At 43.9% G+C, this 16,368-nt stretch overlaps 1 protein-coding gene across 7 annotated transcripts in view; it reads right to left on the reverse strand.

Moving 5' to 3' along the window:
- Positions 1-16,368, reverse strand: part of HIPK1 (homeodomain interacting protein kinase 1) — a 1,001,014-nt gene that overhangs the window by 472,186 nt on the left and 512,460 nt on the right. For all 7 annotated transcript variants that reach the window (XM_044072892.1, XM_044072895.1, XM_044072893.1 and 4 more), the window contains one exon: positions 9,290-9,512. In XM_044072892.1, the coding sequence (XP_043928827.1) occupies positions 9,290-9,512 (223 nt within the window). The remainder of the gene's footprint in view (positions 1-9,289; positions 9,513-16,368) is intronic.

A 16,368-nucleotide genomic window follows, 5' to 3' on the forward strand; every position in this document is an offset into this window, starting at 1 on the left:
TTTGCATTTTCCCCTGCGGTGTAAACCTTGGCTCTAGATGACTGTCACTGCTGAAGTGACACCCTGACCCCATGTGTAACTTTGGTAGAAAAAATAGGTTTTTCACCTAACAAATTATAAATGTCATAATTTGCTCTAAAAATGTTCCAATTCTTGTTTAAAATATTCTGAATCCCTTTGTAATGGGAACTATACTGTATCACACATGCTTCTGTAAAATCATCTGTCCTACCCTTTCCAACATCTACAGGGCCTGTATTATCAACTTCAAGTTTCTTACCTAATAAAGGTATATATTTCTCCCCCCAACCATCAAAAATCTCCTGCAAAATTTCTTTAACCAGACCTCTAGGATAACCTTGCTCTATGAACATTGTTTGTAAAATGTCCAATTATTTCCTCAGATCTTTCTTATGTGAGGTCATTCTGGCTATTCTGATAGCATGTCCTTTAATGATACCTTTTTTTCTGAAAGAAAGGATGTTGACTGTTAAAGTGAAGGTAGGAATTGCAAAATGTGTGCTTACGAAATACTTTGGACCTGAAACCATCAGTATCCTTGAGAATCAAGGTGTCCAAGTAACTAATCTCAGTAGGGTCACAATGACAGGTAAATTTGAAGAAATGGGTAGTATTGTTCAAGTATTCATAGGTAGGTACTAGGCTATCGGCCCAAGAGCCTACGTAAGCCTAGCCAGCAAGGTTCCATAGCTTACGCTACCCAAGAAAGTTATTTTCCTGTGCCACTGTCCAGCAGAGACACAGAAGTGATCCCCGGGGTGTATTTCCTATTTCCCATCCACTCATCAAGATTTTTCTTGAAGAGTGCTAATGAAGAATTTTGCTTGACATAGATGGGTAGCTTGTTCCAGAGTATAGGAAGTCTCTGGGACAGGAATCTATCCCTCCAGCGTGTCCTGTTTACTGTGGTAACAAGGTTTAGGTCCCTAGAGCATATAGCTCGGAGAGATTGGGATTTCTTTAGGTGTAGCATGTCCAACAGCTCTGGGTTTGACATAGCTTTATATGTTAGGCAGAGATCACCTCAGAGTAGGCGATATGCTACGGAGTAAAGCTGGAGTTTTTTGAGGCGGTCAGTGTAGTGCACTTGTTTGAGGCCAGTAATCCTCTTTGTGAGGTACTTCTGTGGCCTTTCCCAGCTGCTGCAGATGTCTTGTGAGGTACACTCCAAAAGGGGCGTTGTACTCTATAATGGGTCTAATGAGTAACGATTAGAGGGGAACAATGACCTCTTTTTTCCTGGATGAGAACCCTTGTATGATGAGGTGTGCCACGTACAAGGACTTCCTGACTACTGTGGCAATGTGACTGTCAAATGAGAGACTACTGTCCACCTGGGTCCCAAGGTCTCTTATCACGCATTGGGTGTTAAGTAGATTGCTGCCTATGTGGTACTTCATGGGTACAGAGTTTTTACCAAAGGGGATAACACTGCACTTTTTGGCATTTAGCTTGAGGCCAAATAAATGGAAATATATTGTCCATGCTCCCCTTCCATAAAATAAAAATGTCATCCAGGAATCTATTGTATAACAAGATATCAGTCATAAAATTACTCTTGAAAACATGTTCAAGCTCCCACCCTAACATGACAAGGTTAGCATATACTGGGGCGCAGACCGCACCCAAAGCTACCCCCGAAACTTGCTGATAGTACTACCCTTCAAAAAAGATGCAATTATGTTCTAAAATAAGGGCCTTCATTTCACAAATGAGTTTCACCTTGTCATCGCCGAGTGTAGAGCTACAATATAAAGTTTCCTCAAAATAGTTTAGGCCTTCCTCTTTGGGTATACTTGTAAATAAATCCTGGACATCGATGGTAAGAAAAATGACTTCAGAAGACCAAAGTTCAGGTGTAAGTTTAGCTAAAAAATCCCACGAATCTTTAACTAAGTGGGAGAAGGAAGCCACTACATGTTTGACCATCCTGTCAATATAAACAGCCAAATTATGAGTTTTAAACCCACTACCAGCAACAATCGGCCTAAAGGGAGGGTTTTCAATGTTTTTATGCACTTTAGGTATACCGAATAGTGCAGGTATTTTTGGATGAGTATTGGTCAAAAATTTGTGAGTATCAATATCAACTCTACTTTCTGTAACATATTCTTCAAGAAAACTGTCAATCCTACAATGCTGTTGTTGTTGTTTGCCTTTCGGCTTTTCCCAGTTCGGGGTTGCCACAGCGAAACTCTGGTCCGCTAATGATTGGCAGTTTTTTTTTTTTTTTTTAATGGTGTTGAGTTGCCAGCCTGACGCCCAACCTTCAACGAAGGCACACCCATTCAACGCAGGTCTTTCGAACACCCACTCGACCGCTGGGAGGATATGCAGATTCCACACAGAAGGCACTCCGAACCCATGCCGAGAATCGAACGGGAGAACCTCTTGCTGTGAGGCAACAATGCTACCGCTGCACCACCGTGGAAGTACCTGAAATATTAATTTGATTAAAAAAAGTATGAGTAATATAAATCATGTGATTCAGTGTGAAGCAATTCACCACACTCTGCAGTCAGGACAGACTCAGTTTGCAGACTACGTAACCAAAAAAGCCCTTTGATCCTTCCTTCCTACTGACAACAATAAAATTAAGAGAATAGCACTTAAAGAAAGGGGGGGGGGCTATAATTACTTAAAGACAACAGCAATATTTTTTATAACTGCATTGTTTGCATGCCTGACCTTTATTATATATTTTTTTCTCTAGTATAATATTAGGTGTGAAAACTGATCATCTGAGGAGGGACAGAAAAACCTCTCCCATCACAACTATTTCTGTGTTGTACATTTAGTTCCTAACTGAACTGCACAACACACAGAAAAGAACTTTCACTTTTAAAGTTCTCAGCAGTGCAAAGAAAAAGAGGTCATGTACCTACCATAACGTTCCATGTTAGTTGTCTTCATCTCGCCTTCCTTCTTGCTGGCTGGGATCGGAGCCGATCCTCGGCTCTGACTCGGCCATCTTCAATAGCTCGAGAGCTGTTTACTGGCTCAAGGCTACCCCTTATCCCATAATGCCTAGCGATAGCTACCCAGATCTCGTTTGAAATAGCTAACCCCAGACATAACAACACAATAATTCAGTCAAGAATCAGTTGACTATACCTGCCATATTCTCTTAGGTCAAAAAGGACAGAAGAGAACACACAGCCAGTGAAACAGAACAGAAAACTCCTCTCGGTACACTAGGACAGGGGGATGGAGGGTGGGACGCAAGAAGGAAGGCGAGGTGAAGACAACTAACATGGAACGTTATGGTAGGTACATAACCTCTTTATGTTAAGTTGTCTATCTCGCCTTCGTTCTTGCTGGTTGGGACAGCGTCCCTAGCACCTAACATCCTGGGTGGCTCAGTGGAACAGACTCTTCAGAACAGTGGAACCAAAGTCAGCTCTGCTCCTGGAGACCATATCCAACTTGTAATGAAAAATAAAGGTATGAGGGTTTGCCCACGTGGCAGCTGCACAGATAGAATCCATGGGCAACCTAGACTGGAAGGCTACAGAGGTGGCCAAGGCCCTAGTAGAATGACCTTTCGGTTTAATAGGTAACTGTTTTTTCCTTAACCAATAAATGAAAGTAATAGTGTGTGACAACCATCTGGACAAGGTTACCTTGGAAACTGGGAGACCTTGTTTGCCCAAGGCGTAGGAGAGGAATCGTTGGTCCGATGTCCTTATTTCTTTAGTTTTGTGCAGGTAAAACGGCAATTGCCTATGAACATCCAATTGGTGTAGTTTGTATTCTGCCTTGTTGGTATGATTAGGGAAAAACACAGGAAGATCTACAGATTGGTTTAAATTACTTTCTGAGCAGACTTTAGGGAGAAATGAGGGATTAGTTCTCAGAGCAACCCTGTCCTTATGAAAAACCAAGTAAGGAGGACAAACACACAGCGCCTGAAGTTCGGAGACACATCTGACTGAAGTAATAGCTACCAGAAAGAGTGTCTTCCAAGATAGGAACTTGATAGAGCAAGAAGCTGCTGGTTCAAAAGGGTGCAGAATTAAGGAGGTTAGGACTAAATTAAGGTCCCAAGGAGGAGGGGGATCTCTCACTGGAGGCCTAAGAAGAGTTGCCCCTCTCAAAAAAGCTTTACATAGCTTATGAGACATAATGTTAGAGTTCGAAAAACCAACATGAAAGTTAGAAATGGCCACCATTTGTACCCTGATCGTAGAAGCTGCGGACCCGGAATGAAACAGCAGAGTTGGGATTCCAAGATTTCGTGGACTGGGGCTGAGAAGGGATCCAAATTCCTAGTCTCTGCCCAACAAGAAAAAGATTTCCATTTGATAGCATATGTTTTCCTCGTTGTAGACTTGTGAGAGGACACGATAATGTCACGGACTGCTGTGGAAATGCTGGGAAGCCTGGCTAAGGTTGAAAGTGGAGCAACCAAGCTGTGAGCTGGAGAGTTTTTAGGGATTGATGCAACCCACCTGATTGGAGGTCTGGAATTGGGTCCAGAGTCCAGGGTTGATCGAGAAGGTAATGGTGCAGGAATGGAAACCATATCTATTGAGGCCAGTAGGGAGCAATGAGGATCATTTTGCAACCCAACGATATTGCTTTCTGTATAAGTTTGGGTATCAGAGGGAATGGAGGAAAGGCATAAAGAAGTCCCCAGGGCCAATCGTGGACTAGAGCGTCTCTGGGTGTGTGACCCGGAAGCGGGAGAAGGGAGAAGTAGTTGCTGCATTTGCTGTTGAAGAGGGTGGCAAAGAGATCGCAGCAAGGCTGTCCCCATTTGTGAAAAACAAGATTCGCAATATCCTGATTCAGAGACCACTTGTGAGGCATTAGAATAGCTCTGCTGAGCCTGTCTGCTATGACGCTGATCTTCCAGGGATGTGCGTCACAATCAGAAAACGTTGGGAGGAAATCACCCACTGCCAAAGCCTGAGTGCTTCTCGACATAGGGGGTAGGACCTGGTTCCGCCCTGCTTGTTGATGTACCACACCACTGATATGCTGTCTGTTTGAATAGCAATGGTCCCAAGAGGAAGAGAGCCTTGAAGGGCTTGCAACGCCAGGAGCACGGCTCTCATTTCCATGACATTTATATGCAGATGGTACTCGTGAGGTTGCCACGTGCCTTGGACTGTCCTGCCCAAATAATGCCCCCCCCTCCACCCTATCAGGGAGGCGTCTGTCGTTACTGTGGCTACCGGAAGGGGTTGTATGAAAGGTCTGCCCTGACTAACTAGTGGGGAGACCATCCACCAAGAAAGATGTCTTTTGCATGCGTCCGTGATCATGACCTCGTACTTCATGGGTAGCTCTTGGAAAGACCACTGCGTGAACAGAAGCTAGTGAAAAATCCTCATATGAAAGCGCACCAGTGGGATTAGGAGAATGGCTACTGCCATGGAGCCCAGAGTTTGAAGGACGTACCTGACTTGGATCCTTTTGCTCTTCATCAGAACCTGTACCTGCTGATGAATTGCGGACACCCTTTCTGGTGGTACCCTTGCAAACATATCCCTTGTGTGTAAGTCTGCTCCTATATAAGTGATAGATTGACAGGGCAACAAGTCAGATTTTTCGAAATTTATTGTGATGCTGAGCTGTGAGCAGATTGAGATTGTGTAGTCCCGTGCTTGTATGAGTTGATGCCTGGTGGTAGCGGTAAGGAGCCAGTCGTCTAGATACGGAAACACCTGGAATCCTTGACGCCTCAGGTGAGCCGTGACCACTGTCACACATTTGGTGAACACCCTGGGGGCTGTGGTGAGACCAAAGGGCAGAGCTCTGAACTGATAATGACTGGCCCCAGCCGGAACCTAACATATCTTCTGGAGTGCCTGTCCATCTTTATATGGTAGTACACGTCCTGAAGATCTATAGAACACATCCAATTGTCCTGACCCAGAAAGGGTAGAATGGACTGTAGCGTGACCATCCGAAACTTCGTTCTTTGTACAGACCTGTTTAGTCTGCTGAGATCCAGAATCGGTCTCCAGTCCCGTCTTTTTTGGTACTAAAAACAACCTTGAGTAAGTTCCGGATCCGTGCTGGTCTGCCGGGACTTCCTGGATGGCTCTTTTTTTCTAGTAGTTTTGAAACTTCTATTACTGCTTGCTCCCTCAGATTGGGTGGAACATCTGGGAGGGTCTTCCTTGACTGCAAGGGGGGTTGAAGGAATGGGGATTTTGTAACCTCCGGATATAACGGACCATACCCATCTGTCTTGTGTTAAACTTCGCCAGGCTTTTGGGTACAGCGAAAGTCTTCCCACGACTGCCTCCAGAGATGAGCAGCCGGGTAACCCTTCAGGGATGCTGAAAAGGCTCATCAGAGAAGGATTCTTTGTTGCCCTGGTTCTGCGGACCCCCTTTGCCACGAGGGTGGCGTCTATTATTATTGTTTCCCCCTCTACCTCTGAAGGAAAAATCACTACGTGCGTCAGGCAAGGCTCCCTGAGATTTACGGGACCACATCTTACCACTCTTCTGACCTTTGGGGTAGGGTCTACAGGGAGTGGAAAAACGGAATCCCACGGCAGAGAGAGTCTTGCCTTCTTGCTCACACCTAGTCAAAGTGTCTTTCACCTGTGGTCCAAAAAGAAAACAACCATCAAAAGGAGTTGTTGGTGGACGCTCGAAAGGGCTCCGCAAAGTTACACAGCCACATCCAGGCATGCCTCCCAAGGGCCACCCCGGTACCAGCGGCTCTACTCGCCCCATCGGCTGCATAGGAAATGAGCCTCATGGAGGAGTTAACAACAGAATTAAGCGTTGCTAGCTGGGAAACTACCTTAGCTTGTGCTCCCTCAGCTGTTGGATCTTGGAGGGTATCTCCGAGCTCTTTAAGGAGATCCCTTTGAAGGCGAGTAAAATGACACAAGTAGTTCAGTGACCTCATAGAGAAGGTCGCTGAAGCGAACATTCGCTTCCCATATCTGTCCATCGTCCTAGACTCCTTGTTAAGGGGAAGGACAGACGAAGAGGTCTCCACTAACTCTTTTTTTGTGGCTGCTGCTACCATCATAGCATCAACAGGGACACCTTTCGTAAGGAACTGTTTATCCTGGGGTGCTGTAATAAATTTACCAGGTCTCCTCAGAGTTGGTTCCACTGTATCCGGAGCTGACCAAGCCTTTCGAGCCACCACTGTCATAAGTGGATTGAAAGGCGGAGACACCCAGGAGGTGGAAGGTCGGGAACCGAAGGCATCCAGAAATACAGACTCATCCTCAAAACCGGCTAGGGGATTCCAGTTCCCCCTCTGCTTCAGCATCTCCAAGATGTCCGAAAAGGAGACATCCTCAGAGGGGGATCTCGGGGACCCTTCCGATTCATCTAAGTCTGTATCAGAAGTGACAGACTCAGGAGAGTCAATGTGCTTCCTCTTGCACTTCTTCTTCCAAGGGGGCTCCTCTGAGAGATCAGGGGAGGCCTTGGAAGAAGAGGAAACACCCAATAGGGTGTCCTGGAGTATCGGTTCCCTACGCTTGGGGCCTGGAGGAGGAGCAGAGGTTGGCACAGGCAGTACAGGGGACAGAGCCGGTGGGGCTGATAGTGGAGCTGACTCAGTGGTCAGCACACTTCGCATGACATCGAAGGCATCCCTGCCACGATGCAGAGAAAGCTCTGGTTCCGGAGAAATAGGAATTTTTCTCCGCATCAAGGGAGACGGCTCAAAGGCCGATGTAGGAACCGAGCTCACCTGCGCCGAAGCTCCGAGAGGGAGAATGGGGTCGGACAAGGGTCCGATGCCACTCGCTCCCTCTGAGCAGACAAGGGAGCCCCATCGCCCAGATTCCTCGCTGGACGGCACCACCGAGGGAATCGAAGCCGATGTCAGAACTGAAGGAGATAGTGTTATCGAAGCCGACGGTTCCACTACTTGAACCCCAACGAACTCCGGCTCCGAACTCACTGGAGTCGGAGGAGGAACATTGAGAGAAGTGGACGGAGCCGATACCTGTTGAGGAGGGCTGGACAACAACTTGGCTAGTGCCTGCGACTTCAGCAACCTACTGACCACTCTCTCCGCATCGTGATCAGACAGCCTAGAGGACCGAGAGGAGTGAGAGGATCGGTGACTGTGCTCGCTCTGAAGTAAAGGAGACCATGGAGCCGAATGCATCGATTCAATTGACGGGAACCTTAGCCTCTTGTGGCTCCACAACGACTCCGAAGCCTCTGATGGAGCCGACGGGGAGATTGTCTTGAAGGTGCCAGCCGGAACCGACGTGGAAGGTAAACCCTAAACCGAAGACGGCTCCGAACTTGGAGCCGATGGCTTAGTGGGTTTAGGGGATTTCACAGGATGTAAGCTCTTGGCCGGTGAATTCTGGGGTTTTAAAAGACCCCTAAGGATAAGCTTATTCTTACGCTCCTGCAGGACTCTTGGACTAAAGGCATGGCAGATAGAACAAGAGTCCTGCAGGTGCACAGCACCTAAGCAATAGACGCAAGAAGTGTGCCCATCTGTCAGGGACATTTTCTGACAGCATGAGTCACACTTCTTGAACCCAGAAACCTTGGATTCCTTTGACATCCTTGAAAGTAAGGAAAAACAATTATAACAATAACAACCAGAAGCAAAATACAGTCTACAAAAAACACACTACTATAAGGACTATAGCTAAAGTTTTTTTTTTTTAAGAGAATAGGAAAGCCTCTAACTTAAATGGCTAGCCTATAAGAGAAAGGTAGAAGGAAAAGCCTCTAACTTAAATGGCTAACCTGACAAGAAGAGGTAGGGGGGGAGGGGTGGGGGAGAACTCTCTAAGTTAAACAAGTTCTACAAGAAAAAGGAGGGCTACTGCAAGCTAACAAGCTAACTATCACAAAACAAGACTATCGTTAACAAAATACTAGAAGGGTTGAAATCTTATACAAGTTATACAAAAAACTTTATACGAGCCTGAGCCAGAAAAACGACACCTCGCAGTTGAAGCTGCAAACGAGATCTGAGTAGCTATCGCTAGGCATTATGGGATAAGGCGTAGCCTCGAGCCAGTACACAGCTCTCAAGCTATTGAAGATGGCTGCTGAGTCGGAGCCAAGGATCGGCTCCGATCCCAACCAGCAAGAACGAAGGCGAGACAGACAACTTAACATCATTTGTTACACTAACTCAATTAAACGAATACAGAATTGTTTAAACAATGGATTATACTTTAAATAAAATGTTTTACCATAATGCATTTTAAGAGCAAAAACTGATGCTACAAAAATCTTTACCGGATATCTTGGAAGCACTGATAAAAAGGACTGTACATTACACAGCATATGACACAATTTACCTTGAAATGATGGTGGACACACAATGAAGGTCTGCTGGAATGGATCAGGTTGCGTGCATAATTGTGCTGTTCCTGCTGGCAAGGATACACCCTGCTGTGCAACCCCTGTAACAGGGGCAGCAGAAGGCTGGTAAAGAGCAGACTGGTAGTTTAAAAGTGAGACATCTGTATTTGCCAGAGAGAGAGAGGCAGCTGCTGTGGAGGCTGAAGTCAGAACGCTGGCCTATGGGGGGACAAAAACAATATAAGATTCTACTATGGGACATAAATCAACATGTTACTAGACAATCCTGCTGCAGGATTCTGCTGAGCAACCTTCCTTCCTTTTACTCATTAACATTTTCTCTGGTACCCGACACATGAAGTATGACAATCTGAATGGCTGTAAGTGCAAACACCACACTCTCACACAACATGAAACAGAGCACTGACAGTATTATTCCCTAGAAGTTGTTGAGTCAACAACGTTACAAGGATTACAACCTTGTTTGCAAAAGCATAGGAGATTACAGCTCCTGCTGAAATATTACAGTTTTCATAGGCAGCTAGTGACTTCAAAGCAAGGTCAGGGTTGCAGGAAGCAACTGAACTGCTGAGAGGTTTTATTATGGCAGGTCAATATATATTACCTATGATCAGGCAACAGATATAGTCAAACACTTTCATCCACAGGTTGCTTCAGTACCCAGTCATTTAAACGGTCAGCCTTAGAAAAAAACTGTGTCCTAGACAAAGGACTCCCATGCGATCCCTTTGTTGCACACAGGTCCACCTTTTGTACTTCCCTCTTATTTTTCCCATCACAGCCTCACAACAGCCAAATAGATTACTTATTTCCTGTGTTTTCACACTCCCACTATAACTGTCTATTACTCCATTGTAATAATCACCGGGAATCGTAAATTCATTAAACCGAGGGGAGGGCAGGGCCCTCTATGCTCCCAGAAGTCACAGATGTCAACAGAAATACATTGTATACCTGAGGGTCTGGGGAGGAAAAGAGAACATCTGGATAACCCATGCGCTGTGTTAAAAAAGCTGTTGCAATAAATACATACAGATTCCATGTAGAAGGAATCACAGCCAAAAGCTGAACCACAGAACTAAGAGCTGTAAGGCGGCAATCCTACTTGTTGTGCCACATATCAGTTACTATCAGACACATCCTGATCAGGCCACCACTTAATGTACAATTGCTGGTGTTTGACTGTGATGGAAAGTGAAAAATTTATGCCCAACTTGCTAATTTTAGACACAATGCAACACTCCCCCCACCCACACACAGTTATTTTTACCACTGATGGCCCCCCATTCCATCAATTACAGCCACTTCATTGACTGTACACCTCAGATATCGAAGTGTGTTAAAAAAAGCCACAATAAAGTATGCCAGCTGGCTTCATACAAGTGCTATTTTGCAAAGCAAAAAAAAAAAAGAAAAACTAACTTGAGCGACTGGCAGAAGGGTCTGTCACGTGTACTTACTAACAGTATCCATACTCGGCAATTAATTCCAAATCTGTTGACTTTGTGCACCTCAAATGTCTAAAGCTCACCAACGACAGCAAACTGTATGGCTGTGTACACTTCAGACATATGACTAGGATTAAATGCATGACTAAATAAATAAATAATGGACAAACGTATTTCACCTTGCCACTATCAAAATAATACTGTGCATCATCTTGCAACCCCAACCCCATACAGACATGACCAATAATTGGAGTCGCTTGTATGACTGTGGCAGTACATCTCAAATGTCTGATTAAATGAAAAAATAAATACATAAATAATTGCCACACAGGAATGTATCGTCTCACCTCACTGTCGTCAAAATACAATGCACAACCCACTAACATACTTCTCAACAATACTATTTTTTCCTCTAACAGGGGCTGCAGCCTGTACCATGAACCAGTACTAACAGTTTTACACTCATACACTCACAAAAAGAGAAGTCATAATACTAGTAAGGCTAGTATCACAGAAAACATAAACATGAAGACAGTGTCAAAAGAAAAACTGTGAAATTCTAGCCTGTCTGGTGGAAATAGGTAAGGCTGGTAGCCTGCATTAGGAAATTAAAACTTGAATTACTACTATAACACCAAATCTGTCCAGCTGCAGGAAGTGCAAAGACCTATGCTGCAGCCATTAGGACTGCTCAGCATACAAAACATTTACAACTTTCAGTCCCAAACACACTATCACATAACACTGCTCCTCCAATTCTGGATAAAGCATAAGGAAACATGACTTAAAATGTAGGAACACAAAGCAGAAGGATGGAATACAGAAAAGAAATCCTACAATCATTGTTTTACCAACAGAAAAGATGTATTTATCACAATGATACATCTATAAGAAAGAGGATTATATTTAGTAAACTCTGACTTGTGCTGTACGCAACAGTACTGCTGAAGATAAAACTTACCCAGAAAGTCCCCAGTTTTGAAGTTAATGCAAAGCAGATAAAAATGAATAAAACAGGCAAAGGAGATAAGACAGAAAAAACAATAACATCAAAGGTAGAGGACAGTGGGAAGGAACACCAACAAACGGGACCCTCTTTTTACAAATATATTATAGCTAACTGCATAACGTGGTCTTCAAAAAAACATCTAAGACAAAGTTCCTAGCTAATCCCTCCGAGCAGCCATTCCCCAAGATTAGCAAAATATGTGCAGATGCTATTGCCTTATGAATGTACCATGAGAAGACCAAGTTGTAGTTCACTGCTTCATTTTTGACTCGCCAAAGGCAATTTCAGGTGGTGTGGTTTATGTAAAGTAAAATCTCCGGAAACCACTTACAGCAAATCTATTTTCTTTTTGCAAGGGAAGAAGCTCCCCTGGCATTCCCTCCCCCATATGTGGTGACATCCCTAAATATATACATAACTCCACGGTTGCACAACAGTAGGGAGAATTATAAACTCCATTAACACTGAAAGTGATTTCAGCAATTTTAATTCCCACAAACAGCACTTGATGAAACAATGACTGTACAGATTCCAAGGCTCCCAACTGCACATGTCATCTAAGGCAGCATTACAGAAAAAGGTCACAAAGTTACCAAGAGGCAGATGGTTCACAAATCTTTACAACAAAATTCTGTAATCTTAACCACTGGGAAAGAAGAAGATTGGCAACTTTTTTGTCTAATTTAGATAGGGAAAATGAAGCAAATAAGTAGGGTCATCCTTACAGAAAGGCTCAATCGTTGGCATGCAAGCAATGAAGACATTATCGGTGGCTAAAACTGCAAAGAAAGAACAGATGCAAAATTAATAGAATGACTTGAATTTCAGGGCAACCTCGGCATAAACAATAGGCTCTTTCTAGGTGCCTCCCTTTTTCTGTGGAGAACTAGAAAGAACACATGAAATACTAAAATCATTCTTTTTGGGCAGTGTAATGGCCATCAAAAACAGGATTTTCCATGACAAGAACTTAAAATCCGCTAAACATCTCTAGGAGGGTCTTTAACAGCACACCAAAGCTGCAAACTGCCTTGTGATCTCCAATGGAACTGCAAAAACGTATGAAACCAAAACAAAAGTAAGAAAAAGAGAAATGGCAGCCACGTGAACCTTCACGGCATTATTACAAGACCACAGTAAAAGATTCAGGACAAATATGTAGCAATGAAGTAAAGGTATACACCCTTACTGTTAGCAGAAAGGAATAACCGTGGCCATTTGCCAAGGTACATATTTTGAGTGGAAGCTCTTTGCACCCAATCAAAATTGCACAATTGGATGGTGGAAACCCCTTGGCAATCTTCAGAATAAGAACAGCCAAGCAGTTAAGTTCGAAAGAAGAGGTTATGGGTGAAGTTTATTTGAAGTGTGAAGAGTCACAAGCCAACAGGATTTTGAAGATGGAATGGAAACAGAACAGGAACAGTACAGTTGTGTTGTGTAAGTTGCACTAACCATAACCACAGATGTTTGGATCCCCCACTTCATGACTTTCTTGCCCATGCAGACAGAAGACAGCATACTAATCCTGAACTTCTAAAAGATACAAACAGTAACAAATAACTTTATATCCCAATAAGTAACTGTATACAGAAATGGACAATGGTGGATGGGTGTGGCTACTTCAGCAGTGAGGAATTCAGGCATCTACTGCTATGGTAAGTGAAACCTACACAACTGAACTGTGTTCATCTTTCTCTCTGCAGCAACAGCCTTTTGGCTATTTCTGTTGATTACCAAAGTCTAACCAAATCAAGAGGAGGAAGGATATGGTCCTAAAAATCATGTCCTGGAGCAGGAAAAGGACTCTGACTTATAATGCTTTGTAAAATTACATACAGAGGGCTAAGTAGCATGCTTCCAGAGTCTACCCCTTTCCAATATGCCATCACAGACACCAAGCTTCTGGTACAATTTGCCTTTATACTGTCTGGAACTGATTTATCATGGTGGGTATAGCAAAAGACAACATCAGAGGACAACCACATCAAAATAGTCTGTTCTGACACGAGTTGTCCTTTCTTAGTCCCATGATAAGAAACAAATAGCTGATCCGAACTTAGTTCTGTCAGTAGAGTACTTGACCTGCCTGTAAACATCCAGAGTATGTAAAATTCTTTCTTCCCGATTCTGAGGGTCTTGCCAGAACACTGGAAGTTTGACAGTTTGACTTAAAGTAAAATCTGAAACAACTTTTGGCATAAAAGAGGAATTTGTTCTTAATGAGACCCTGTTTCTGTGAAAGACCAGACAGGATCTACCTACCACAAAAGCTGCAACTCAAGATACTCTTCTTATTGCTCCAGAATCTGAAAGAACAACAGTCATTCAAGTAACGAATCTTAAAATCAGCCTAACGAGATGGCTCAGGTGGAACATGCTTAACGTTTCCAGCATAAAGTTAGGATCCCAGGAAGGAGCCACTATTTTCTACAAAACCCAATATGCAACCCCCCCCTCCTTAAAAACTTTTACCAAAAACAAAAAGAGAGAGGGGAGGATCCATGGGCAGACAAGCCAAAATGGTCACAAGTTGTACCTCGATAGAGAAGTAACACAGACCATAGGAAACATTTCAGAACCAGTGGTACATCATCCCCGATAGGGAACTGGACTGTCAAGGTATTGACTAGAATATATTTTCCACTTACCAAGGTTTCCTAGTAGAAAGTATTCTCGCCTCCCTTAGTACCTGCTGCATGTCCACATGAAAGGGGTGCTCAGAAGGAATTAAAACGGAATCACCCAAACAGCAAAAGTTGTTTAAGATTGGGATGTATCAAACTCCCCGTCTTGTGTGAGAAAGTCCAGTCTACGAGGAAGCTTGTGGGAATTGCCCTTGGCCAATTCCATAAGAAGGGGAAGCAAATGCTGACAGGGTCAAAAGAGTGTCACCAAAGTGATTTTTGGAAAATCCTTCTGAATTCTTCAGAACTACCCTGGATATCAGTGGAAAAGGTGGAAATGCACCAAGGAACATTGCCATCCACTGAAATGAAATTCTGTTTTCAAGGCTTGCTTGCAAGGAGCCTTGGAGTTAGGTGTTCCCACAGCTGGATCAATTCCTGGAAGCTCCCCGCCAATTCAACTTCCATTTGTGAAGATCTGTCCTGGTCCAGATCTGCTTGCCACTACACTATGGTCTGACAGAATGTAAGATGCTTGGAGAGTTAAGCAGTGCTGCACAGCTACCCCCCCCCCCAAGCCATCACAGCCAGCCTACACAGAGGGTACAACCTGATGCCCCTCAGTTTATACACCACATGACTGTTGTGTTGTCTGCAGTCACCTTAACAGGTACACAGGACCATATATGATGAAGACATTTTCAATGCATGAATCAGACTTTGGTCTGTTTCAGGCATTCCACAGGCCTTGCACCTTTACGCCTGCAGAAACAGCTCCCCAGAAAAAGTTTGAGGGGTCTGTTTTAACAGATTAACCCAGGTCCTGAGGAGGGGAGACCTGGATTTAGAACCATTTGCTATCTTTACCAGTGCAATTCCTTTTTGACAAAGCTCAAAACTGGAATCTGAAATTTTAGAGGATGACGATGCTGGAACCATGTGTTTTTTTACAAACTAATATTTCCCTCATGTGTAATCTGGCAACAGTAATAATAAAAAATCACAGAAACAGTGATCCTGGGAATCCTGAAATATGCTCTTGCAGACGCCTGATACGGATTAGAGAAGTTTAGTAAACTTCCCGATAAAATTCCACCTTCTCCTGTGTAAGGAAATCCTTTGCCGAGAGGTGTCTAGAAGGCAGCCCAGAAACACAACCCTGAGTGACAGAGTCAAGGGGGATTTTTGTACATTTCTCTGGTACCGTAGATTGACAGGAAGAGTTAAATTCATGTTAAAGATACTGACATCTGGAAAAGAATCTACAATGATAAGCAAGTCATCTAAATCATGAAATATGTGAATGCCATTCAGTGTGCATTGAGCAATGACTACACATTTTGTAAACACCCTTAGATAACAAAACGAGTAATGCAGAGAATTGATAATGCGACCCAGGCACAGAGAATCTGAGAAAATAACTGATGCCTGTGGCTAAGGGACTGCGACAAGCACCTTTCGGATCTAATGTTACCATGACACTCAAGGGAGGTAAGAGAGGTAAAAGTGTCTGAAGGGTCAGCACTATGAAGTTTCGCTCTTTCACATGCAGATTGAGAGAGGACAAATCCAGAACTGACCTCCAATAAAGTTCTTTCTTTGATAACTGAAACATTCTGGAGTAGAAGCCTTTGGCCCTTTGGTCTAAAAGCACTGGTTCTAGGACTCCTAAGGTGAGTAAACAATGAAGATAGGGAGAAATTCCCCTGGAAGGATATTTGCATCCACTGCCAACTGTATCCATCCTGAACCACTCACAGCATCCAAAAGTCTGAAAAAAGAAGTTATGTACTCACCATAGCGTTCCATCTGAGTAGTTGTACTTCATTTGTCTTCAACCTGTGGGTTACGGATCCGTACTGGATCCGAGTCGGCAACTTCTACTAGCATCAGCTCTGAGCTCCAAACTCCTACCCTTACTCATAATACACCTCCACTGCCTTTCATCCCCAAATCGAGTTTGCTGAACC

The sequence above is a fragment of the Protopterus annectens genome, chromosome 5.part1 (genome assembly GCF_019279795.1).
Source record: "Protopterus annectens isolate FY-2018-M chromosome 5.part1, PAN1.0, whole genome shotgun sequence".
In the NCBI taxonomy this organism is placed as follows: Eukaryota; Metazoa; Chordata; order Ceratodontiformes; family Protopteridae; genus Protopterus; species Protopterus annectens.